At 36.9% G+C, this 26,913-nt stretch overlaps 1 protein-coding gene across 3 annotated transcripts; it reads left to right on the forward strand.

Annotated features, from left to right (window-relative positions):
* The first annotated feature begins 139 nt into the window (after positions 1 to 139).
* CEP78 (centrosomal protein 78) lies at positions 140 to 26,913 on the forward strand. Of its 3 annotated transcripts, none has more exons than XM_026064360.1 (16): positions 140 to 208; positions 1,765 to 2,041; positions 2,264 to 2,439; positions 3,095 to 3,167; positions 3,731 to 3,834; positions 5,165 to 5,339; positions 6,159 to 6,272; positions 6,508 to 6,572; positions 10,911 to 11,019; positions 12,557 to 12,692; positions 13,591 to 13,636; positions 14,585 to 14,728; positions 19,821 to 19,907; positions 21,543 to 21,709; positions 23,852 to 24,005; positions 25,567 to 26,913. In XM_026064360.1, the coding sequence occupies exons 2-16, from the start codon at positions 1,789 to 1,791 to the stop codon at positions 26,083 to 26,085; spliced, it is 2,322 nt and encodes a 773-aa protein (XP_025920145.1). In that variant the 5' UTR covers positions 140 to 208; positions 1,765 to 1,788; the 3' UTR covers positions 26,086 to 26,913. The 3 variants fall into 3 exon arrangements, with proteins under 3 accessions (XP_025920145.1, XP_025920146.1, XP_025920147.1); XM_026064361.1 differs by having other exon boundaries at positions 19,821 to 19,898; XM_026064362.1 differs by lacking the exons at positions 10,911 to 11,019; positions 12,557 to 12,692; positions 13,591 to 13,636; positions 14,585 to 14,728.

A 26,913-nucleotide genomic window follows, 5' to 3' on the forward strand; every position in this document is an offset into this window, starting at 1 on the left:
AGGCGGCCGTTGGGTGCGGCCATTTTGAACGCGCGAAGGCCGGCGGCCAGGCGGGGGGCGGGCAGCTGCCTCTGGGGTGGCAGCCAATGGGCGCGCTAGCCCCTCGCGCCACGTGGGCGGCGGGCGGGCGGCGACGGTTGGGATCCCAGGGAAACGGCCTCACGCGGAGCAGCGCCTCAGCGGCGGCGGGCTCGGGAGGAGGCGGGAGGTTAGCGCCGGGGCCGGCGGCGTGCCTCAGCGGCTGGCGGGCTGCGGTTGGGGTGCGGTGGCCGGGAAAGGAGCCGCGGAGGAGGGAGAGGGGTGGCGGCCCCTGCGCGGTCGGGGCTGTGCTCGATGCGGCGGCGATGGAGAGGCGGGGAGGAGGCTCGCGGCCCGGCTGGGAGCCCGCTGGGGCTGGCGGAGGCCTGGCGCGGTCCGGCGAGGCGGGAGCGCGCGCGGAGGGGGTGTATTGAGGAGGAAGGGACCATCTTCCCCCCGGTCCCTTCTCTTGTAGACCCGTGCGTGGCAGCGAACAACGCGGTCCCCAGCTCATGCTGGTTTGATGGTGTGCTTTGTAGGGAAGCACAGCACTGAAGTAGTTCCCTAGGTTGATTCTAGGTAGTTGCAGCTGAGTGGGTGCAACGCTATAAAATGCTGTATTTTTCCAAGTATAGCTAGAGTTGTTTATTTGCATGTGTTCAGTGGGTATTGTATATGCTTGCATACAGTGATTGTACGAGTCAAATAAAAAGTATGATTTACCCCTGCAGACCAGAAGGTGTTTGAGGAAGCATGTGAGCACAGAGGAAACATAGTGGTGCTTCACAGAGTATGTGCYTGTCTCGCAGCTCAGGCTCTAGAGCAGAGTCGTTGTCTCTGTGCACAGTAGTCTTCTATGGATTTATTTATTTTTTCACCCTATGAATTTGCCTGTCTGTTTTTTTGAATCCCCATAAGCTTTTAGCCTTCTGAAAACTTCTAGCATGAAGTTGAATTTCTCAGTTTTGCCATGTACTCTGTTTCTCTTCAGTCTACCACCTACTAGTTTCATCTGATATTCCTTTGCTTCTGTACTGAAAGAGATAGCAGATAATTGTTGCCTGTATACATTCTCTAAGCCAGTCAAGATTTTATACAGTTCTGTTATATCCACTGACTTCCGTGCCGAAGAGCCCTAATTTATGTAGTTGTTTCTGAGATGGAAGTTACTGTATGTTTTTGAGTTTGCCCTCTCTTCTACCCTCAAATGTGTTAAACTTGAATGCTAGGGCCAGACATAAAGTATGCAAAAGCAAAAACATTAAGGGAAACACTTGTTTTATTTTATATTACGAGAATTTGGACTTCTGATTGCAGTAGTGGAGAAGCTGACAAGTAGTTCTGAGGATGTAAATGGTGTTTGGAATAGTCCTTCATACTCCTTTGTGTTGGGTCAGGGAGTGGGCTTTTAAGTAATCTGCAGACACTGTGTGTTTAAAAAACTATGTTTTAAGAGGAAAGTCTTTACACCAATTAGTGCTGGAACACTGGGCATATTCTCTTGGATATGCACATTTGTTTAGGAGAATAAAAATGTAGCATTTCTTTTTCTTACCTATTTAGCTGTACTTACACAGGTGCAGAACATCACAAGACATCAGCATTACTTGCTGTGTTGAAGACATTGAGTTGCACATGTATAGCCATGCATTCTCATGTTTTGGGTATGCATGTAGAATTCAGATTATGTCCCTAAATCAGTTGCATATGGGAAAAATTGATTTTTTTTTTCCTCCCTCATTTTAGAGAAACTTTTATCACGTATAAAAAATGATTGACTCAGTCAAAGTAAGAAGACAGTGCATGTTGGATTTCTACTCTCATTATGAACATCTATGTGCTGTTCAAGGCTCTGTCCCACTGAAAGCTGTGAAAGCCAATCTGAATGAGGGTGCTCTTGATATAACTGTAGATCGCATCAAAGCTGCTGACTGGGCACCGCTTCTGAGTGCTATCAGGCATAATAAGACCCTGACTTCTATTGCAATAAGAAGTTTTCATCAACAGGGTCTTGGAGAATCAGGTTTGTAGTGATGGCTCTAGATGATAATTATGTTGATGAATGTTAAAACTCTTTGCATAAAACTTGTGAGTGATTGAATGTGTGGAGGGGGAGAGTTGTAATAGCTAAGTAATTCTTTAATCTTTTTTTTTTGCTGCTGTTCTTAAATAGAGGTGTGTTTATGATAGCTTTCAAGTCAATAGGGACTGGATGTTACTGCTCTTCATTTCTGTTGTTTACTAGGTGTTGAAAAGTATAAAACTTACTTTAGAAGGAGAATTCCAGCAATTCGATCAAAAGACTTGACTGGTCAACTATGCAAAGCTGTCAAAGGCTGTCTGAGTATATCAGATGTACTAAAAAACTTGGAACTGCAGGGGTTGCTTCTGAGAGAGAGAGATCTAATACTTTTAACAAAGGTGAGAATGCACTGATATGCAATTAAATCAAGCTCTAGAGAAGTAGCAACTTATTTTATATGTATTTGTCACAGATGGGGATGTGCCCATTTTGAAAGACATCTTTCTATTCTCCTGTTTCTGAGGTGTTCTGCTGATACCTCTAGTATAACCTAGTGTTTAATCAAAATCAATTAACTTTCTCTTGCCCTGATTCATCAAGGCTTATGGAAGGGTTTTTTCAACATCTCCACTGTGCGTTTGGGGCATATAACTTAGGCCTGTGACTGACATTACTGTGCAGGGTAATGACAGAAGAAAAGCTGCCAGGCACCGAGAAATAACACACTTTGGAGAGCTACTTCTATTAGAGCTACTGCAGTTTGCTCATGAGTGACTCCTAGGAAAGTAGGTGGCTGCTTGTTTCTTGCAGGCTCAGGCCCCTCATGCAAAACAAAGCAACTGCTTCACAGCTTTAGGCCCTTCTGCATCTTTCAGAGAGCGCAAAGTGTTTGTGCTGAGCAGTTTGGGTGTCTTGGTCTCTTCTCTATTTGTATGTTATTGTTGCTTTTCAAACCATTTTAAAAACTTTCTCTCTCTCTCTCTCTCTCTCTCTCACACACACACACACACACACACACACACACTCTTTTTTAAAATTATTATTATTTTGTAGGGTTTGGCCAAAACTTCATCTCTGGAGAGTGTCTCCCTAGCCCATTGTCCGATTGGAGATGGAGGATTAGAAAGTAAGTTTCAAAATAAAAGAAAAATAACTGGTTTTGTGAGGTGATTTGGTAAAGGCATAAATATACCTCTCCCCTCTTTTTTTAATGCTTTAAGTAGGTAAAACCAAGTTTTTCAGTATTTCCATTCCTATTTTAAATTTGTTCACACTGATTAAAAATAACCATCTTCATTTTACATGGCTTTACAGTATTTAAAAACTTGAATTTGTTTAGCTGATGCTGGAAAACAGACATACTACTTAATAATGTTGATTATACTTTTATTTAAAACAAAGTTATATTATTTAAGTTTGGAACTAACTTTTTCTTGATTTGTTCATGTTTACACAAGTAAAATAAAACATGTTCTAGCTAGTTCAGACAGTCTTTGCTAAACACTTTTGAAATTACAATGGTTAGATGTATTTGAAATAAACTTTGTTTTTCAACACTAGTTCTTTGTCAAAGGGCTTACCTATTAAAGCTAATTCAGCTTCTTAATATAGCAGTGAGAAAATGTGTTTGTTCTGATGATCTGGCTGCTTAGTGTGTGTATATAACATAAATGCTTTTGTTCCCTTTAGCAATCTGTCAGAGTGTGAAAAATTCGGCTACTATCAGATACATAAATTTCACAGGATGTAGCCTTACCTGGCGAGGGGCAGAACATATGGCAAATGTTTTAAAGGTAACTTAACTGTAAATGTTCACAAGAACTTAAATAACTAAAAGCATGATTGTTGTATTCAGCTTGTAAACAAATACAACTTTTCTGGTAATAATTTGATAATAAAGCAATACTATACCATGTACTGTTTTTGATGCGAAATCTCATACGGAAAAGGATGGTCTCTAACACAGCTACATTAATGGTCTTCCTGCCCTATCCCCCCGCTCCCAAATTTCTGAAATGCCTGAATGTTCCTGAATTCCTGAAAATTGTATTTTTATTGTGAGAAATCTCTTACCACGTAAATGTTAAATGCTGAGCCAGTTTTAATGTAATAATTTTCATAAACATCCAGGTGAACATTCAATTAAGACTATTAAAACTAATTGTTTGATATCGCAACAGATTCAAGTTTCATCATGTATTGCATATGCAATAATAAAGGAAAGCTGTTTTTCTTTCTGTTTGCTGATGAGAAATATACAGACTGTATAACCAGTGTACATATTTTTGTTTTGTTTTTGTTTTGGAGGGGTTTAATGGGACTGAACTCAAAGTAAGGAGTACTATAGTCTGGAAGTATGTTCTCTTACATGCCTTGTAAAATATTTCCCCGTAACTTAAAATGTGGTAGGGTTACTGCATCTGCTATGGATAACTAAGCTTTCTTTTTTTTTAAATGGCAGTGAATGTGAAGACCCACTTTTTTGTTATTGTTGCATTTTTCTGTGACCTGGTGAACTTAGAATTAATTACCTGTAGTATTGATCATTTAATTTTCTTTCTTTTGCTTTCAAATTCTAACTAGGGCCATAAGTGTCTGACATCTGTTTTGGGGAGAGCTTCTTTCATCAATGTCATACACAAATTTGAAAAATGTCTTAACTATTCTTAAGCATTAAATAAAAAATAATGAAGTTGAGTTGGCAGTTTAGAGGCTAGTAATTAGCTGACTAGTAAGCTTGTGTCTGGTACAATATGACTGTATTATTCTAACCAATGTTAAAATTGGTCCACGTGAACACACATTCATAGTGTGCAGTTCCTGCTAAAGATGTGTTGAAAATGTCTATCTGACAAAAACAAGGTGGTAATATGTTTAGAGTTTTCTAGACACGTTTAGTAAATTTCATTGTGAGTTGAAAGATCAGAACAAGTGTGAGTTAACTGCATTGTTCAAGAATGACTGTGGTATTTCTTAAACTCGGAAGTGATATAACTGAGTCTTTTGTATATCAACACTCAGTTATTAAACATTAAATATAAACAAAAATAACTCATGATCGTCTTGTCATCCGTAATAATGGCTTTTCTTTTGTACTTGATAACAACTTTCTTCTTTGCAAAGCACCAGGCAATGAAAAGACATAATGAAGCTTGGGCTGAAAGCCTACGTTATAGGAGACCTGACCTGGACTGTATGACAGGCTTGAGGCGCATTACTTTCAACTGCAACATGCTTGTTGGAGACAGAGGAGCCAGTGCCTTTGCAGAATGCCTAGGAGAGGACCTGTGGCTGAAAGGTATTGTGAAACGCTGATTCTAAGACATGATAGAGGCAGGCAGAAAACCTGCAATTGGCAATTATAGCAAATGTAGTCAAATGAGTAATTCGGCATTTAACTAGCAAAGAGTAAGTTGATTTTTTTTCAAAACAAATTTCTTTTCCTCTCTTATCTGAGTAGTCAACGTGTCCAAGAATTCTCTGGTGTTCTGAATGAATAATTTGTAGTATAGTATATATGTACTAAGTGACTCTAATCTTGGTGATAGAAGTCATAGCATTTTGTATGTAGAATCAAACACCTATTGGAATTGTTTTACGGTTTGTCTGAGCTGGCTGTACACGTAACATGGATATTATGCAAGCACGGCATGAAAAAAAAAAAGGCCAAAAGCCATGAGAGTACTGTATTATGGCAACTGAATAACGTATTTGTGTGTGCTAGAGATGATTTGGTTAGAAGCACTGATTCAGGCTTTTTTCAGACTTAAGTTGTTTGTTTGTGTATGTTAAGCTACTCTGGGCAGCTGTATTAATTAGTATCTAGCAATATTACATCTAGTAGTAATTTTCAAGAACAGTGATTTAACTGTGGTTTGATATTCCTTCCTCTGCAGTTGTTTAATAGTTACATTTCTTAATGTTGGTATATAAGTGATCTAAATCTCTAATTTCCACCTGTGAAAGTAATATTGTGATTTATATCCATGGCTGTCACTGTAACATTGCCTCATCCATTCTGTGAAATGGTGGTGTTCAGCAGAGGTGGATTAATTGTAGTAGATATTGACTACATCTTATGCTGCTTTTTTTTTTTTTAATTCCTTAAACATTTTAGCACTTGATTTGCAGCAGTGTGGAATATCCAATGAAGGAGCAAAGTCATTATTTGATGCTCTTCAAGCTAATAGAACATTAGTGGTACTTGACATAAGAAAAAATCCTTTAATTGGTATGTATCCATATCTACCTTTGTCCTCTTCTATGTGGAATTTTTCAGTAACTCTTGTGGGGTGGGGAAATACACTGCTTTCAAGGAAAAAAACCCTGCAATAGTATTTTGCTAAGCGTTAAAACACRTGTGGGGAGGAGGGCAGATAATGTACACTGCTTATTCAGTGATCTGTTTGTTTGTGTAAATACAAATCTCATGCAGGAAATTCTTAATACAACATCTTTAATTGTAGATCACGTTTTGATGAAGAGCATTATTGAAAGAGTTCTTATGAATGGAAATAGTGCCAATTCAGAGGTATGTGTTAAGCATTTCATAGTAATTTTTGGTGTTGTTTTGTTTTTGTTGTTTTGTTTTTGTAGTTGGCATTGCATGTGTTATAAGGTCAACTTTGTTCAGAATGAATATAACACAGTTATTCCAGTTATAAATGCAAGCATTTTTAAGCATTTTAAATAAAGAACACTATAAAAGGAAAAACTTCAGCACTAGCAGCAACAAGAACTATGCTGTCTTGGGCATTTTTTATGCTTTGTTATGTAATTTAAGGTGTAACATACTAGAGACAGGATACTCATTTAATGAGAAGAAAAATAGAAATGTTTATGTATGCTTATGCATTATCTTAGAACATAAGCTAAAATTGCTGTTGGGAGTTTTCTAATATGTGTGTCTCTTTCTTGTTAACACATGAACATCAACTTCATTAAAAAAAAGGAATTCACAAGTTAAACATATGTTTGAAAATAACTTAGTTATGTAAATTATTGACAAAAATAAACTTAATTTCAGTTAACTGTAGTTTCTTAGATGGTTAATATTGGAAAGAATAGTCTTGAGTAACTTGAGCAAGTACAGTACCCATTTCTATCTCTGTCTAATATTCTGTAGAGAGTTTATAGTAACTTACATAAACTGAGTATTCGGAACACTTATGATTAGACATACTGTTTAAATACTGAGTCTCTTGTTGCTAACTCAGAAATCTGATCCTGTTCCCAAAGGAGTTTGCAAGCAAATGAGTACACTCATTTACTCTTGCTTTTCGACAGCAGCAACAGTCTTGTTCCTGACCTTGTTGCTGTTATGACTTTGAAAGGGCTTGAAAGTCAGAGCTGTGACTCTGTAGGGAGTAAATTCTAAACTGAGAAGTTTGTGTGTAGAATTCCTTGGGGATTAATACAGATCCCCTCTTCAACCTCTTAAAGACCTTTTGGAGAAACTGAGGCTGGTTGTGAAGGAGTACTTTTTCTCCTTGGCAGATGGAATCAGCACTTGCAAAATGTTGCATGGATTCCATGAAATAGCATCTGCCTGGAGAAAATGTAGCTCAACATGAATGGAAAGTTGAACTATGAAAAGAGGCAACTCTGTGGAGGATTTCCATATACTAAGAGTTCATTCAACTTAAGACCCTTGTTTTATATTCGAGGTAGTAGAGTATCTAAGTCTTACTGGCAATACTAGTAGTCTTGCATATCTGGGTAACAGTGTAAATAAAAAAATGACTGACCACCAGCTTACTAAGTAACTTGGCCTCTCTTCCACAACTGAGAACACAGCAACCTTGATCCATGATTTCATAAGTCATGTGGGTAGGCTGCTGTAAATAACACATTTACTGCTTATCATGGGAACGGTGCAGACACTCAGAATGGAATAATCCACCTGTTTAGCAAGATGAACACAAACAATTAGTGTTGGAGGCTAACATTCTTTTGAAACTGAAACAATTATTTTACCCTAATGTTAGGATTTGTGGTTGATTTTGAGCTTAGTTACAGAAGTCTGGATATTATGAAGAGAAAAACAGTTGAGTTTCTTTGCGGTGGTGTCTAAAGGTGCTCCATATTGACAAAAAGCACTTTATTGCTGACTTTCAGGGAGTAAACTGTTAGAGGTATCGAAGATGCACAGCTGGTAATAAAGCTTTGTTGCTGCAGAAAGAACTGCAAGGACTCCTTCATTTTGTAAAAAGTCAAAATTTGGCCTTAAAAAAATAAAATGTAAGAGTACCAAAAAAAAAAAATTTGTACAAGTCCTAATGACCTGTTCAGCAGTTGTATGCTATAGTACCTAAATTCTGAATGTAAGTAAAACGTCAGTTCTTGCTATTTTGTAATAAGTTTTAGCATTATACCAAAAAAATTCAGTTAATTCTCAGATTTTCCGTGAACTTTTATGGAGGATCCATTATAGACTAAGTTTACAAATTTAAAGAAGTGTTTTCTGTTTCTTGTAGTTTAAGCTTGTAGAACAGCATACAGTCTAACGTCTACATAGCTTCCTTTTGTCATCTGTGCGCTGCCTTCAAACCTGTGAGGTTTTAAAAGGATGTGCTGGTCCATTTTTCATAATGGAGAGAATGTGGGTATTTATTTCTGACATATTTAACCTAGTAGGTTTTTTGCTATATTTCTACCCATGATAGTTGCTAGAGATACAGATTTCATATCACTAGAAAATGAAGAATCTACCTAAAATGAGGAATCATAGTAAGTTTAGTCTATGAATATAGATTTCTTTTTTTTTTTTGACATGGGAGGTAAGATGTAATTTTTTGTCTGAAAATGCTGCTTACTCATGTAGCAAGCAGCCTAACTCATACCACCATCTCACATACCAGAGCCAATTGAAGAATAGCATGGATGATCATCCCTAGTACTTCCTCTAGTTTCAGCTGCCTCTAGTTTCAGCTTTTTTTTTTTAACCTGCCAAAGGCTAACTTTGCTAATTCTCAAGAGTAGAATTCATGCATAGAGTAGAATGTAGAATTTGTGTATATCTGAGAGGGGACAGAGCAGCATTCCGTACTATCTGAAAGACACTGTGGCACCTGTTGTGTAAATTCCATAGTTATGTTTAAGTAGGAAATGTATTAAGGTGTGTAGCTTCAGAAAGAGAACTATGGGGCATTTTGAATGGCCCCATAGTAAGTCATTGCACATAGAGAAGATCACGTCTCGGTGATTATACGTAAGAGGCTATTTGTGGTGGCCATCACTTGCTTACTGGATACCGTTCACAACAGCCCTTCCATCCAGTTCTGTCTAAGAAGCAGTTGTTTTTCATTACTTCTTAATTGCATATAGCTTCTTGCATTTTGGGTTGAGCTTTCAAGTCTGCAAGAATGGCTGTTCACTACTAATTGATGCCATTAAATGTAGGAAACTTTCCAATAAATTTAAAAGACAGCTAAGACAAAGGACTTCTGTACTATACTAGCATTACTGTGTAGCTCTAGAATAGTGGACTATAATTGTACACATGATTTGGTATGCTAGATGATAAAAGTTTGCATAGTTTCTTGGAGAGACTGAATAGCTTAAAGGAAAAATTCACTGAAGATGTCTACAGCACAAGATGCCCCCATTGTCCGAACTCAAGGACCTAAGATAGTGTTGAGAAATGACAATATGCTTGCTATCCTTATGCTCAGATACTGTATAACAGCAGCAGATAACTAGAGAAGAGGCATGTTACTGGTTTAACCCAGTATAGCTGCTCTTTTATGTGTGTAGTGAAACAAAATTAAGATATTCTGGCCTTGAAAAGTTTATAGTTTAATTTTACTCTTTCATCTAAAGAGTTTTGTAGTTGAAAATGACAGTTAGTTGTCTCAGGAGCTAGATAAAGTTATAGACCCAGCAAAACTCATGCAAGAATAATTGGAGTCCAGATTTATCATAGGCAAGAAAAGTATTTTTATAAATTTGGACTAAAGCTGGTTAGTTAGAGCACAGTAACTGCATCTTGCTTAATCTTCCTCATGCATTAGGTGGAGCCTAGTGGGAATAATTTCATCATACTGTTTCTAGTACTCTGATGTGGGGTTTAGAGCTGTCTGAGATAAGCTTTGTGTTAATCTCAACTGCATTTCAATCTCTAACTCCATTTATTGGGTGGCTTTAATAGTATAGACTCGCTACTAACTCTCGTCTGATACACACTAAAATCCAAGTGACAGTGTAACTTAAGAATGTCTACCTGGAAGAATAATAAAATTTTTGAGAGAAGGGAAACCTTTAAGAATAGAACTGTTACCATAAGAAAATAAATTCTGAGGCACAGCAGTTGTTTGATTATTGCTATGTCTTAGTTTTAGCTTGGATGGTTTTACTGTGTAAGGATGAATTTTCATTAGAGGCAGTGAAAATTATACTTCGTTTTTTGTTTTTAACATTAATTTTATTGGTAATATAAAATCATGTTAGGGAAGCTTTTATTACTGTAGAGAACTTTGGCCTGAGCCAGTCATTCCTAGCAAGCCAGCTTTCTGCAGAGAATGAAAAGCCAGAGCTGGAGTTTCCTTTTTATAGGGTTGATGCTGTTTTTTGTTACTATAAAAGGAGAAGTGTTTTGCACAGGAGAAGGGAAATTTTTGGATGGGATGTTGTAGTGGTGTTCTGGGAACACTTGCTGATAATGTGGCACTCAAACTTGTATTGAATTTGTGCTTGAATTGTGGCTTTGTGGGATTTTTGTTTTTTCTTAATTTTACAGTTTAAGTTGTCCATTACTAGCAGTGGTCTCTATATTTGACAGAGGAAACTAGTCTTAAATGAGCACCTTCTGAAATATCAGTTACTAAAATAATGTGTTTTTCTTTTCTAAAAATAATACTCAAACTTCCAGTATAAGTGGCTGACTTCTCCATCTTCAAAGGATGCTTTGAAAACTAGACCAAAGAAAAGAACTATTGTCCTAGGAAGTGGTCGAAAAGGAAAAGCTACTATTCGTATTGGTAATACGGTCTTTATTTTCTCAGAGTATAGTAAATTTTATTTACAAAACAATGCTTCAGCATTAAACTTTCGTTACAAAACTATATGATGTGTTTAAATGTCAGTGTTTTGCCGAATACTTTTCTGCTTCCAAAAAAATTCCATTGATTCTTAATTCACTACTGCTTCTTCTAGCACCAGTGGTTTCAATAGCAAACTTGATCTTGTTTTCAGCTGTTAGATGTGTGGTTGGGAAAACTAGGATTTGCTGAATAAAGTATGTTGAAGCATTGCATATAGTTTTTCCAGTGGCATCCTCCCCATGATTGTTCGCTTCTAGGAAGCTTGATGGTAGAGAGTTGGCTGTTTCTTCTGATGTTGCAGTCTTTCTGTAGCACTGTCCTCTACCAGAAAAAACAAGCATGAATTTTTAGTGATGTACAAAATATTCTAAGATTTTACTTCATGTAAACTTACTATAAATAGTATAAAGTAACATGGGTATCTTGAATATTTGTAACTAAATACTGATAACTGTAATACCTTTTGGAAAATTTAGTGTATTAAAATCTCACTATAATACATTGTAGTTGTCTATAATACATTGGTTGTCTTTCATCTTTGCTTTAGTTATCTGGAAGCAGAGAGGTAAGCATAAATCAAATTGCAATCTGTTTGCACAAATAAATTGTGGGTAATGGAAGAGAAGAAAATGTCTGACTTGGAGATTTAAAAAAAGAGGGAGGGGAGTCAGGAAGTAAAAATTTCCTCTTTATCCTGTTTACTTGTTGAGAACAAGCTGAAATATGGAATCCCATTACCACAGTTATGCCTTTCTACACGTTACAAAATTGGTTTTGTTCTGAGGAAACAATAAGCTGAGTTCTCACTCAGTTGACTGTATGAAATATCGGGTGAACAGCTTTCTAGGCTTGTTAGTTTTTGGCTGAGTAGAATGAGCATCTGCGTTAGGTGTTCCTCCTGAATCTATTTTGGGTATTAGTGTGTGGTTTAAAAACAACTACAAAAGACTGGACTAGTGAACGTAACTTTTCTTTATTGTTCCTTTTAAGTGAGGATGTTTCTGGTGTTCTGTAGAAGTGATCAATGTGAATACCAGCTTTAGCTTTCAAGCATCTTGTCAGTTGCAGAACCAACATTCTTCACACTAAGGCCACTAGAGGGCAATTTGAAGCACATAAGCGGCCTTATTTTCTATATAGGGTTCCTAAGCTCCCACAATAGACACCTGATTTAGGTGTCTGAAATTAGTAGTATGAATAAACTTTAGCTACAAAACTTTGCTTCCTTGTTGAATAACACTTTTATTTAGACCAGCCTGACATAAGTCAAACATACAAGCTTGTAATTGCAAACAGATGAATTGGCTGTCCCTGTTCTTTGAGAAGCAAAATAAAAGTTAGGCCTTGAGCAGTCTAGCAAAACCAGATTGAGAGGTGAATTTCCTACAGTTGCTTTTGTTACATAGGAGATCTTACTTATGAACTGTCAGCTATGACTATATATGTAAATAACTGTTCCTGCTSTCTAATACAGGATTAATGTCTAAAAGGTCTGTGAGTCCTGGGAAAAAAAATCCATCTGTGAAAGACAGTTATTCACCAAAACCACTGCCGCCAGGCACAAAGGGCTTCCTTCCTTGGCGCACTGCGGAACGTGCAAAGAGATGCAGGTGAACTTTTCATAGTACAAGGGAAAATACTAAAGCATGAAAATTGTGTGACAGAGAACACAATTTTTTTTTTTAATAYATATTTAAAAGTTTCACACAGAATTCTGTATTGCATCCCTAATTATCTGTTTATATAATTATCTTTGGGGAGGATGGTACATGGATTAATTACAGCAAGTCTTTATAATACGCACAAAGATACAGTTTCATGGCCATAGAACTACCCAGATGTTCCTAAAAGAAAATCTTACTTGTTTGATGCATCATCAGTAACAAAGAACATAGCTGGAGATGTAGTCTAGCTTTCTGAGTTTGTAATATAGTTTATCTGGCATGCAGTTTGAGATGTCTGGGTATTCTTCCCATCTTTTCTGCCCCATGCCTCCCACTTCCAGCGTATGTTTCTATGGTCGTCTAAGCCCTGTGAAATAAAACAATGTTATGGCTTCCAAGCGTTACAAGAGTAACTTTTATAATCATGCTTTCCTTTGAATAAGTTTGTAAAATCTCTGTTCTTCCCTGGACTTTAGCATCTATAATTTGAGGCTATATAAATTAAATATTTAAACAAAAGTTATACACTATCTATATCTTTTTATTAAACTTCTTTTTCAAAAATGCTGAACACCAAATTCTCTTATTGACTTTAGTTCATAATAATTAACTAAGGAAAGTGCTTACTGAAGTGCTTAATATTAGCATCCAGGAAYGTCTTAATTCTTGATTCTGTAGGAGTACTAGCAGAACAGAGTGAAGATGCAATGGATGTTTAAGGGATGCAGTGATGTTTTGGATGCTATCTTAACTCTTACTGCTTTGCTTAGTCTAGAATCTTCTGTTTGGAAATTGAAGTAGCAATGGTGACATATTATAGACTTTTTTTTTTCTCCCCCCCCAGGGGGACTCTGGTGGATAGTACTCAGGAGTTACCAGTGAAGATTCAGGTACTGTCTCTCTCGTACTGTTGAGAAAATGATGACTTATTTAGTAGATGGATGCCTAAAAAAGGATGCAAATGTAATGAACGTAATTTTCTCATCTAAAAGTTTAGGTTTATATGATTGAGAAGTTAAGACTGGAACATATATTTAAAGTATGTATCTCTCATGGAAGTATAAAATAACAGTTTACTTCAGCATTTGGTTGGAACTTCTCTGATTCCCTATCCTGTGTTGCTATCTCTTGGTTTCCTCRCCTTATGAGTGGTTGAGTTTGAGCATGGTCCCTCCAGAGAGAGTATATAGAATATAGAGTCTATAGAATATATAGAATTAACAGCTTTCTCCTATGAAAGGTTCTGTTCTTCCCCTTCCTATCTCTTCCCTTGTGCCTCTGAATTATATATTTGTGTTTGAACCCATATGTGAATTGCTTTCGTGAACCCAGCTGCATGAAGAAGACCTGTTTTTTGCCCTTCCCTTCCCATGCCATCCCCTTGCCCTCCACCCCACTAAACAAATGGAGAAAACAAAACAAACAAATTGGAGGAGTGTGTTAGTGTGTGCTGCTGAATTAAATTGACTCGCAGAAGGGTCTAGTGGTTCCTGGTGCTAGCACAGTGAGGAAGTAACAGAGGGGGCTGTGGTGGGATGAAAGAAGGATTTGGGAATAAGGTGTAGACCTTTCCCCTTTTTGGTGACAGTGGGCTATTAAATCAGTACAGCTGCCCTGGAATCACAGCTTTGGAAAGAGAGCGGAACTTGCAAAGATGCTACCGGTGGTACACACCAATACATTTTTATATTGTATTATGCATACTTATTTCTAAATTGCATACAGTGTAAGGAACTCTGGGAAAAGCTTGCATCTAAGTGAAGATTTTGGTAGTACTTAGTCTTTGGTTTTATTGCTAGGTTTAATACTCAGGAGTGTGTTTTTTCTAATGCCATTAGACAGGTATTCCTGTGAAAGTGACAGTAGAAAGTGCTGCTACTTCTGAAACTGAAGAGACAGAAGAATCAGATGATATTATCCATCATCCTGACTTGACAAAATCATTAGATAAAATTAATGTAACAAAGTATCAGCAATTCCAGGTAAGATGCAACTTTTGTGCCTTAAACTTCATAGAGGTATGGTGCATGTGGGTTTTTGTCTTGCTTTTCCAAAAAATCCTGGTTAAGTTAATAACCAGTCATGGAAAAGGACTTCTGAGTGACTTTTTAATTATTCTGCATTATGTTACATGGGTTTCCATTTGAAAAGATAATCAAATATGTACCAAATTTTCAAACTCGGAGCAGTTTCAATGAAGATATGTAAGCTATGAGCATTTTATTGAAATTGGGCACGTAATCAGGAAGAACTTCACTTAATGCACCCAGCTGCAATATGCATTATTTGTCTGTTCCTGTCTTGAGTCATGACTCATGAATCTGTTGATCAGTGTTATTGTCTCTGGTATTTCCTTCCAAGTAGTCCCTTTATAAATATACTTTGTTATTTCTAAGAGCTGAAATAGCTTAATGATTGTTTTGTAAAAATACTTAAATAATTAGTAGTGGTCCATTTTGTAACTGAGCTCTGTGACAATCTTCTTTTTTCATTCACTTTTTATTATTTCCTCCATTCCTTTGATAGATCTAAAAAAAATGAAGAGTAGTAACGAGACTGATTATTGCTGCAAATGTTTTCACAGGGACTGTTCTAATGAAAGGAAGGGAAAATAAAGGGTGTGTTTTGGTGGCTTGGTAACACTACTGAGGTAATCTAACAGTATTATAAAATAACCCCCTCGGGCAGGACAACTGGGCTGTTTCTGAAGTGTTAGGATTTAAAGTTTGTTTGTAGAAGCTGCGTTGACCAGATAAGTAATTCTTAAAATAAGACCTGAAGTTATTTTTGCTTTGGAGGTGATTGTCTTAGAGCACTGATTGCACTGTTTGTGTGTATAAATATTAGGACCATAGAGCTGCTTTTATGTAGGCCAGGATGGATTTAAAACTTGACATGGTTGCAGAGTTATACGTAATGGGAGAGTGTAGGATGGCTCAGAGTTACTGTGGAAAATAGAATGACTGTACAGATCCAAAATGTAAATAACTACATGCCTGTCTGCTGGCTAAGGTAGGTCTAAAGAAAAGATATACAATTTTTCTCTCTAGAGATCTTGTTCAGGCAGATTTTCAAGGTTTTTCATGTACCTTGGATTTCAAGTTCTGTAGCGACTTTGTTCTTTGTAGATGGTTTAATGTTACTGCTTGCATGCAGTATGTTGACGTTGTGCTGTGCAGTGGCTTCAGTCCTTTTGTCAAGAGCTGCATTATATTTGGAATCATAGAAATCCATGTCACATGCATGTTATGTCCAAAATGTCTATGCAGGAAGTACTGTGCTTTCAGGAAACATTTAATATTTTTATTCTTGATGTTTGAAGTTGAGGGAATATTACCTCTGTGATACACTGCAAAGGCAGACAGAAACCATGTTTTTTATGTTTTGGGGAGGTTATCACATCAACCTATGTTGTCAGTACAGCTGTAGTGTTGGGTCTGGTTAGCATATGTTTTTTGTTTCAGCTTAGTGAAATAAATCTTTTGCTTTCTCTATATCTTTGGATTAGGTGCACACATACAAGAGTGACTGAGAGGAGGGGATGAATTTGTGCCTTCTGGGAGGAAAATTACAAATTTTAGGACCATACCCCAAAACTGCTTCCAAATCTTCTGTCCTTGTAAAGGTTCAGATTTTACTGATCTAATTGCATTAAGTACATAATACTGGAGACTTTTACTGTAGTACTATCTTATGAATTTGAAAAACAAAATACTTTTTTAGGCTGTGGTTGTAAATCTGACCTTTTAAACAGTCTTGAACTGTTTGTTTCTGTGCCTCCCCCATCCTTTTTGTCATGTTGATTAAAAAGTATGGCTTTACATTATGGCAGAACCAAATTAAGAAATTCTCACCATTGAAAGGTGAGGTTTTTGTTCCACCCTTCCTCTCCCAATTCTTTTGTGCATTTCCATTTCTTCCTTCAGTCTTTTCTTTTCTTGTATCCTTTTTCTGTATGTATCTGATCATAAGGCAAGTTGGTTCACCTTGCCAATGTGGCAAAAAATATTATTTTTCCAGTTTATTTTTCAGTCCTTGTGATGATTCAAATTAGCATATGTTTTTGGGTGAGTTCCTTCCACTAGAGGGAATCTGAAGCATCTGAATTGCCTCTGATTAAGAATGTAGTTGAAGAAATGTATGTATGTAACTAATCATATAAGTGGTGGACTTCAACCTCAAAATATTTAGCAAGTTAACTCTTTCTAAATATTATCATGTGAATTACTTAAAAGTAGTGATTGCATTTTAATCACTTTTAAAAAGAAAATGATATAATCTAGTAAGTAAAAAGTTGTGTATTCTATAATTTTAGAATATACATTCTAAATTATAAAATTCTATTTTATATAAATTATAGAATTCACAACTTAATTAGAAAAACACAACTAAATTAGAAGAATGCAACTAATTGGGAAAGCTATAGATGTTTCTGCTGTTTCACCTTCCTATAGGTTGTGAGCACTCTTGCTGGACTACTTTACTGGGTATGAACCACTGAGGGCTCAGATTTGTAGCCTGTATGTAGGTATAGTTCTCCATAATGTATTTCAATAAAATTTTTCTGCATGAAGATTACAGGATTGGGTGAACTAGTGGATTTCTCAATATCAGGTCAAAGAATGAAGTTTACATATGTATCTGATCATAAGGCAAGGTGGTTCACCTTGACAATGTGGCAGAAAATATTATTTTTCCAGTTTATTTTTCAGTCCTTGTAATGATTCAAATTAGCTTATGTAATTGGGTGAGTTCCAGAACTGGAAGGCAAGTGGCAGAAATGTACAATACAGATTTTGTAGTTTAGTAGTGACAAATATGTTTTTACAGGTACAAGGCATCTTTCTTTAATATGAAAGCTTCATATTGCTTATGAGGAGACATAGCTCAGTGTGTTTGTAAATTTTTTTTTTTTTTTTTTTNTTTTTTTTTTTTTTTTTTTTTTTTTGGTGAAGTCATTATTAACCATTAGGTAATATCTACATCAACAGTGTGATGAATCAAAACTAAGAAAACCCCAGATTTTGTTATCGCTTTAAAAAAATCTTGATAATTTAACTATTTTCTAAGCTTTTGCCCTTTAGAAAAAAAAATTAGCAACTTGGAGAAAGAGGTCAGTGCTGTCATCTTTAGAATTTTCTGAAACTTTTCCACAACAAAAAGTTGTAGAATTACAGTTTTTAACCTCGAGTTATTAAAAAACCTAAAGACTTAAAAATATATACACACGTGCACGCGCATGTATAAATATATATGCTGTAAATGGAACTGTAGGAATTCTTCTGATTTTTGGTATCTGTGCCTGATCTTCAAAATCTGGGTCACAGGATTCTGGTTTACTTGTCAAGATGTGTATGTAGAACATTATGGTTGCTACCTTCTGTGCTATGCTTCTGTATCTATAAAAGAGGTTGCAGCTCCTATTATTTCCACACATTCTGAGATATACTGTAGTAAAATGTATGGTGTCTGTTGAGGGTGATTCTTAGATATTCCTTCCTCCCATCCTGTCCCTCCCACCTACCGTGAAGTGATTTTTGTTAGGTTAAGGTATTTTTATTAGATACTGATAAATCTTTTTTCCAAATGTTGTCTTAGAAATACCATTTTTCTAAAACTTGTAACTTCTAGGAGTCCTTTCACGTATGTGTTCTAGTAATAAAGGCACTACTGTAGCCTTCTAGTTACAGGGTTAACTTGGTTGATGCTTGTCTAGGGATCTTAAGAGCAGGCTTCTTTGGCAATGGAGACATACTCTTAATCTTCACTCTGAGTGGTTGTCACTGGAGGGCTATATCTAGAATATTTTAGAACCTGCATCTTTTGAATCATGCAAATGTCTGTCTCTCGCATCCTACAAGAACTGTGAGGACTTCTTTTGCATTTATAGAAGGATTATTTTTACTATTCATTCTGTTGCGCACTAATCTTTTCAGCTGATTGTTTGTGGTGGTATGCTCTCTTGAATAAGCTTTTGATAATAAAGAAAGGTTTTGAGTGCTGTTTGGATCTTTGCTCCTCTGATCAGATGTATAGAAATGCAGTGTCTGGTTTAATGTTACATATATGTGCCTATGTACAAGGTGTGTAGACAAGTGAAGAAGCTTTATGTACTGTGAACTTATATAGGTTACCCTTTTTGAAAAACAGAGCAGCTTCATAATTTTAGCAATTTTTCTCCTTTGGAAGCAGAAAACTTCATTAAGGCATTTAAAAAAAAAAAATTCCCATCTGTTCTTCCTCTTCAGATGCTGTAATTAAAGATGATATTGCTCTGCCATGATAGGAAAAGACTTGCTGATCAGTTATCAAATCCTGATTACTGTTCACTGAAACTGAAAAGTTCACTAGTTAAAAGGAAAAACTAAAATAGAAGTGAAGGCGTCTCATGTATAAGACTAAAGTATGTTTGCTAGATGTTTTGATTTTGATCAAATAAAAACAAAGCTGCTTCTAAAGCTGCTTAGCTCATTCCAAGACCTTGGGATCCTGAAACTTCTTTTCTTCCAACTGAAAAACTAATTGAAACCAGTGAAAAAGTATTACTTTTAAGGTTTAGAATTATTATATTCCTATTCCTGCAATAAAGAATAAAAACCTGGGTGAAGAATAAATTCTGAAAACTTACTTATGGCTACTGATGAGTTTTTGTTTTCTTTTTTTTTATGAGCTCAACGTGATATTTTGACTGGGTAGTCACATTTAGTTTTAAAATGAGGATTAAAATGGGTGGAGTAGAAGAGGAGGTAGAGACTAATATACATGCCTGAGAGCAATGTCATAGACATAAGAGAACTTGTGCTATAATCTTATGTTAACACGTTTGCAGCACAGTAATAGAAAAGTGAATCGTGCTCACATCCACTACTCTGTGTTAGGGTTTTTTTGTTTGTTTKTTGGGGTTTTTTGCATCCTAGAGTTATGTACTGGTGGAACTGAGTCATGTATTTTTGTGGAAGATATGTTATTGCTTGGAGTTCCATGTGCTAATTGTTAGCTGGATGTGTTGATTTTAAATGTGTATAATGTTGCACATTGGTCTGACATTGAGATTAACTTTCTGTTTTATGATAGTTGGAACTGGAAGAATGCCTGCTAAAATTAAAGGAAGAAAGAAGAGCCAGAGTAAAGGCTGAGGAACGGATAATGGAGGTAATAATAGTTAAGTATTAATCATTTTTAGTTTTAAGGATGCACAAATCAAACTATCCACTTGTTTAATTATGACTATTTATTGATAACCACTAAACTGGTAGTTCCAGAGTTTCAGTTCAAAGTCACATGGATCATTTACCAGCCTRAGGGCAGTGATGAAATCTGCATTTAGTAATGTGGGTTTGTTTCCTGGTTTCCTGCCATTGGTCCTATTCCAGAGCCTTGAACTCCACGTTTAGCTACTCTTTTCAAAGTGCTTCATTCATTCAGTGTATTAGTTACAATCAAGGGCATCCTGATTATTTTCTAGAGTAAGTGATTAATTCTGCTTGTAATTTATAGCAGAGGGATTGCTCCCTGAGGTCTCCCATCTTTGTTACTATGTGAGCAGTTTGCTCATATAAAAGCTGTTTACTATGAATGTTGTTATATTTGGCTTATCCTGTCCCTTTCATTTTTAACTTGAGTTGGCGTTGCTGACCTGAAGAGGCCCTTCTGAATCAAGAGTAATTAGTCAGCAGAATTTCTTGTAACAGAGTTCAGCATAAGTAAGTGTAAATAAGTGGATCTGGATTTTTAGATATGATCTGCAGTGAAAGGAAAGTGGTGGTACCCTTTGAAACTTGAACAACGAATGGTGCCTCCTGACATCTTCTGCAGTAGAGGGAGTACGTATTCAAAAAGGGTATCTGGAATCCTTCAGCCTGGCCATTCTTCTGTAACGTGAAGTGCACCAGTGGGCTCTGCTGGATTTGTGTTGTTTGAAGACTTAGATGCTTTTTGGTCTAAATGCCCCCTGCAAAAAATCTTTCTACATCATGCTAGGCTGCTTGGGCTTAGTACCTTGTCTGAGGGGAAAGGATGAGCTAAATAGCAGTGATCTCTGAACCTGTCACTTTCAGTGATGCTAGTTTAACAACTAAGACAGATTGCACGAATCTGTAATTTTTCCATTCTTATCTCATAAAAGATGAAAAAGGAAAGCCTGCAGTATGGCAGTGATTGCACAGCTGTAAACTCAAATGGACATCTGAGTTAATGTTTCACTTGAATACAAAACCTTTTATATCTTACCATTACTGTTCAGCTTTCAGATGATGTTGACTTGATTCAGTGTGAAGAAAAATGGGATCACTTTAAACTTTCCATTTTTTGGGATGCACAGAGCAGGAAAGAGAGAGACAGTTATGTGCATTAGCTCTGAAATGGTGGGCTGAACATAAGGGGAACATTGGCCTTCATTAAGGGTTTTTTTTTTTTTTTTCCTGAAAACAGGAAGTACTTCGGTCTTAATGTGTCATATAGCAAGTGGAAAATAACATGGCTTGAAAGCTAACTTTTTGTTTGCGCTTACTCTGCAGCATTATGTTCATGCTAAAGACAGTGTGAACCAGCAGTTTTGAGTACCTCAAGTGAATTCACTGTGGTAGCATAAAATAGCAGCTGCGGATAAACAAACCTGCACAGAGATCTATGTAACAGTAGCCTGAGTATTTCTGGTACAGGAAGCTTTATACCACTTATGTTGGGTATTTCTCTTTGCACTACTGCATGTAGGCCTGCAAAGGTCTCTTTTTATTTTGAACTGAAAATGATGGAAATGGCTTTAAAACTTTTCTTCCTGCCTTTTTTTTTTTATAGTTGGAAATTGAAAATGCAAGGTTGAGGAACCTAAACATCTCCCTGTCCGAAGTTCTTCATGCACAGTCGGTAACCAACATGATTTTGGAGGATGAAGGTGTTCTAGGCAGCATTGAGAACTCTTTCCAAAAGTTTCATGCTTTTTTAGACCTCCTTAAAGATGCTGGGTAGGTTGTTACTTTATTATATGAATTTTACCTTTTCTGCTGATACCTTTTTCCAAAATTATCCTCACTAGGATATGTGCCCCATTCTCCCTAGGATCTCTAGGTGTACTGGCAACAAACAAAGGAAGAGAAATTAATGTATTTGCTTGCTGTTTAATTTTCTCTTGGTGAAAAAGCATACCCAAATATACTCAAGCTGAGTTTATGTATCTGCCAGTGGGAAAGATTTCCAAGAAGCCCTTCTCAGAAGAAAGCTTTTATTAAAACAACTTTGCTCAGTCTTTACTGGATCATCTGTGGTTCTTAGTGTTCCCTTTGTAAGAAAGGCTCAGTTGAACTGGTTTTAGAAAGTGTGCACCTTTCTTCCTTCCATAGCTCCCTTTTAATAACTGAAGTACATAAAGCTAGATGGGATGAATCTGGCCCCTGTACTGAAACTCTGGATGATTCATTATGTTTTGAAATTCTCTAGACCCCTGTGTATATTATTTGCCTTCCCCTGCTCCCTTCCCCCCCCCCCAAACTGTAATAATGTAAATTAATGTAGTGTTCACCCAGAGAAAGTGTTCTGATTCCAGGCAAATCAATTGGTAGAGTTGCCATTACTTTCAGGATGAATTTCAAGCTTTGGAGGAATAGAAGAATGGTTTTTCGCTACATCAAGAACAAATTTTTCAGATGGGCTCTACATTTATTCATGACAATAGGGAGCTGCTCTGAAAGTTAGGTAATCACAAAAATGGTTGTTTCAATAAGCTTCTGTAAGATGTGATATCAGCAGTTGGTGGCTGTGACTTTTCAGTTCCTGTTGGGCCTTAGACTAACAAACCCCAAGTGGTATGTCTGGCCAAGTGCTAAGCTTCTAAGCGAAACAACATGGCTGTATTTGTGAAGCATGTAATTGGATTTGGCTGCTAGAGACAATGGCAGTTTGGGAGATGTGCACCAATCTTCTGCTTGAGTGATAGAGCTTTATTCTTTGTTCTGGCTGAAAGGGAATCTGCTTGCCAGCATTCTGTGGAGTGAAGGGAGGGAAGGAAGGCCCTTCCTTATCTTTGTAATTTAGATTTGCCTGCCAGAGCCCCTTGTTTGAGGACTTTCCCTGACTCAGTTTCGCAAAGTAGAAGAGAATAAGAATTTATTAAAGTGACAGATACAACAGGTTCGTAATTGCCGTTGATAAATGCACTTGCTGCAACAAGCTTTCTTTCTTTGAGCTCAAACTAACAATTAAGCGCTTTCAATAATAATATATTTCCCCGGGTAATGTCCGATGTTTGTCAGAGGCGCAAGTCTTACCAAAGAGGTGTCCCTGTTTGGGGGAGGGAGGAAGGAAGCTCACTCGTCAGCAATCTCCTGTGAACAGGTTGGGGGTTCAGTTTTCTTCTCTTCCAAAACTTTAGTGGGCTGTCCTCTCCTTTATCATTGCTGAAGGTGGGATGTGGAAGTGCAGCAGTCATAATTCATCGGCTAGATTGCCATTTCCACTGTTGTTGGGGGTATGCCCCCCTTATTTACTTATTGTTATGCAGCAAAGGGTGTGCTTTTTAATATGGTAATCAGGGATAATGAGGCTAGGGGCACTATAGGGCAACACTTAGTCCACAATCTTTAGCAATTTTTTTTTTTTTTGGTATGCAACCCTTTGTGGTCAGGGGCGGACCGCGATACGTCCGTATTGCACCCTCCTCTGCCGTGCAGCTGGAACAAGCTGTCTGCCCTTCACCTTCTAGCTTGTTACTCRTGTTGCAAAAGGGTGGTGTGCTTTGTCTGCCAGGTACTGTTTCTCCTTTGTGCCCCCTTATCTTTCCTCCCAAATTCTGTCCTGATTCCACACATTTTGCTCTGAGATCAATATTAACTGGAAGATGTTCATTACTAGCCCCAGTAACACTGACTGAAGACTGACAGTTTTGAACCTGTAGGCTAATTTGGGCAGAAGTTGCTGAACAGCATTAGCCACTTATTTTCATCTTTATTAAGCTGTTTTGGGCTTCATGGAAATAATAGAAAAACTGTTATAAAAGGGGAAATAAAAGCATCAGATTTTTTTCTTCTTTTTTTCTTCTTTTTGTATTGAATGTTTGGGTCTTTAACATAGGTAAGAAATTTTTGTGTCACTTCTAAACTTCTGTTTTACAGACTTGGGCAACTTGCTGCATTAGCTGGGATAGACCAGTCAGATTTTGGTCTATTGGGGCATCCACAAATGCATTCTACTCTTACTAAACCTGCTAAGATGCTAAAGGAGAAGTCCTTTGAAGAAGAAAGACAAGAACATACCCAGAATAGTAAAGTATGTCTATAGAGGGAATGCTAGTGGCAATGTTGATGCTATTTAACATACTCTTCAATTGTTTCCCCCCACCCCTTCTGACTGAAAGTCATGATTAGCAAATGATCCATGAAATTATTACAATCTTTTGCTCTGTGTGTATTTATACAGGTTGTAGTAATTAAAATATTAATGCAAGTCTTTTCAAGTGATCATCATTTGGAGCAGAAGCCATACCATCTTGTAATGCACTTTAAAAAGTGGTGGTAATTATGTTGTTTCTTATTCTGAAATATGAAGTTCCCATACTGGTATGCATCAGTTAATAATAATGATGAGGCTACTTTTTAGACACTTACAGATGTATAGTGGGTTTCAATATCTTTACTACCCTTTACTGTCAGATTTTACTAATGCCCATTGAAACCCTGGAATTTTCTTTTAAGTAATGTCAGTCTTGTGTTCAGTCCTACTAGACAGATTTCTAGGCAGGATACACCTTGAATTTCAGGCCACAGAAATTTGTAATATTAGCAACATAAAACGTTACTTTCTACTTTAATGGTAATGAATAGAAAATCTACTGGATTTTTCAAGGTAGATGCTGAAGTTCCTTTCCTCTTAATAAATAAATGAAATGGGAGGGATAGCCAGGCTTATGTTTTCAAGGTGATTAAAAATTAAGATGTTGGCAGCCTACAGCCTTGTCCAAATCAGATAAAATTGTCAAGCTCATTCTGCATTCCAGCATGTTTCTAATATCCATTGTCTTCCCTATTGTTTCAAATTCTTCAAGAACACAGGGAGCTTCAAAACTGTGATAGTAAAAAGTGTGGTTTTTTATTTTTATTTAATGGTGTAGAAAGCAAGCTGCAATTCTATAATCTGAATCAGCATTAAAACTATTTGGAATAGTAGAGTAATTGTAATCACAGGTGTAGGTTTTTTGAGATCACTGTCATTAAGCTTGTAACAATGTTTTCATCTAATGAAGCTCTTCTACACTGTGACTTTAACCTGCTTAAGAAGCTTGTTTGAATCACTTTTTTTTTCTAATTCAGCTATGTTTAGAGGAAGCCTGAATTTAAAAGTGTTTAAGTATACCTGCCATGTGGAAGTGTTTGAAAAGTTTCAACTAACATACATGCTATTATCTCCTGGTTATATCCTAGTATTGCATAATTTTTGTGGATTCTGTTGTTAGCAGCGAGGTACTGTGATATAAGACTGTATTGGAGTCACACTATTGTGAAGGCAGAGCAAACATTGTGAATTTCAAATAATTCAGAAGGCTAAATGTAGTTATGCTTTGGCTGCTTCAATATAATTGGTTTGTCTCTGTAGCATAAAGAACAAGATACATGTGAAACTAATATGCCTACTGTCTGTCATTAGCACCCTAGCAGCCTTCTGAAACTTGCTGGCTTAGAAAGGTAACAAAGTTTGTGATCTTTATGTTTGAATTTTGTATAGATTATGTAAAGATCTTGTTTTAGTTTACAGGCTTAGCATATGGTAGTTGGAGTGCTTTTTTTTTTTTTCCTGGTTGCATTAATATCTTAACTAGAATTTCTTTTTTCAGAATGGAGGTAGAGACATCCAGGTTTCTCCTCCTGGCACACTTCAGTCCCAGATGGTTGTGAATAATGCCTTAGCTCCCAGAGACACACAAGAATTTCAGGTTGTTGTGCAACAGCAGCCAGGCTTATGGAAAGAAAATGAATCTCAAACAACTAGCCAAAATAAGGAGGATAACACCCGAAATAGCACTCCAGCATTCTCCGAGAGGAGAGTCAAACAACATGAACATGCAAAAGGACATTACTCAGCTAGACAATTGGTTACTAGTCTGCATTCATTTTCTGCTTCCAGTGTGAATATTAAAAGTAATGGTAGCAAAAAATCCAGTTGTACTTCTGGTGAAAAAAGTAAAAGTTCTTCTTCAAAGAAATACATCCATAGAGCAAATGAAACTGCAATTGTAAGTACTGTAGCAAGAGGAGACCAAAGTAGACTGCAGACAGCAGACCTCTGTGGAACTGATACTGTAGGATCTGGTTCTGAAATACAAGAAAGTATTCATTCTGTGACCAGCACTTGAAATGGTTCTGAAGTGTTTGGACTGTTCTTTATACTTGGACTGTTCTTTATACTTGCAAGATTAAAAATAAATTTTGGATGCCTTACTATAGCTCATGAATTTTTGTGAAGAAATGTAGACTTTGAAAAATATCTAAAGCATTCTTCCATTCTGTTTAGTGTTCCTGTTTCACGTTTGTATCACTTGTCACTGGATTTTTTTGAAACGAATGATGTACTGGTAGAATAGTACCCTTCAGTTTGTACTATATACAAAGGATTCCTGGGGTATGAATTTTACTGTGTATCACAGATCTCATTATAAACAGCTTTTAGTTAATAAAATTAATTTGAATACAATTTATGATTTGTATTTCCAGTGTGTTGCAGTAGAAGTGAAACAATGGTTTGGGGGCAAATATCCATTGGTACCTATTAGTGTGCGTATGTAGTTCCCAATGGTAGTGGAAGCTACAGATATGAAAATGAGTCCACAAACATCTCTCAAAGAGATATCTAAATACAGCCCTTATTCCTTATTGTTGTAACTGCTAATGATAGCACAATAAAGATTGGAAAGGACCTCTAGAGCTTATCTAGTCCAAATCCCCACTCAAAGCAGGTCTAATTCAATCAGGTTGCTCTTAGGGCCTAGAGAAATGTGACAGCATAAAACCAAAGGAATTTCATTATTCTGAAACTCCTGGGGTTTGCATTTGCTCCAGCTCCTTGTTCCTCTGCTTTTGCACAGGCAGCTGACTTGCAGCTTCTGAACTATGGTGTAAAGCAGCATAGATCTTGATTTGCCAAATGTGTCACAGGAAAGCAGATTGTTTTGCACCAGGAATAA

Source organism: Apteryx rowi, unplaced genomic scaffold (assembly GCF_003343035.1).
Source record: "Apteryx rowi isolate R43461 unplaced genomic scaffold, aptRow1 scaffold_214, whole genome shotgun sequence".
In the NCBI taxonomy this organism is placed as follows: Eukaryota; Metazoa; Chordata; class Aves; order Apterygiformes; family Apterygidae; genus Apteryx; species Apteryx rowi.

Bases quoted from the DNA above. Each gene is read 5' to 3' on its own strand.
- CEP78 (XM_026064360.1), top strand. From the start codon at position 1,789: ATGATTGACTCAGTCAAAGTAAGAAGACAGTGCATGTTGGATTTCTAC. The intron at 5,340-6,158 runs GTATTGTGAAAC...TAAACATTTTAG, and splicing joins AGAGGACCTGTGGCTGAAAG to CACTTGATTTGCAGCAGTGT. The intron at 24,006-25,566 runs GTATGTCTATAG...TTCTTTTTTCAG, and splicing joins AACATACCCAGAATAGTAAA to AATGGAGGTAGAGACATCCA.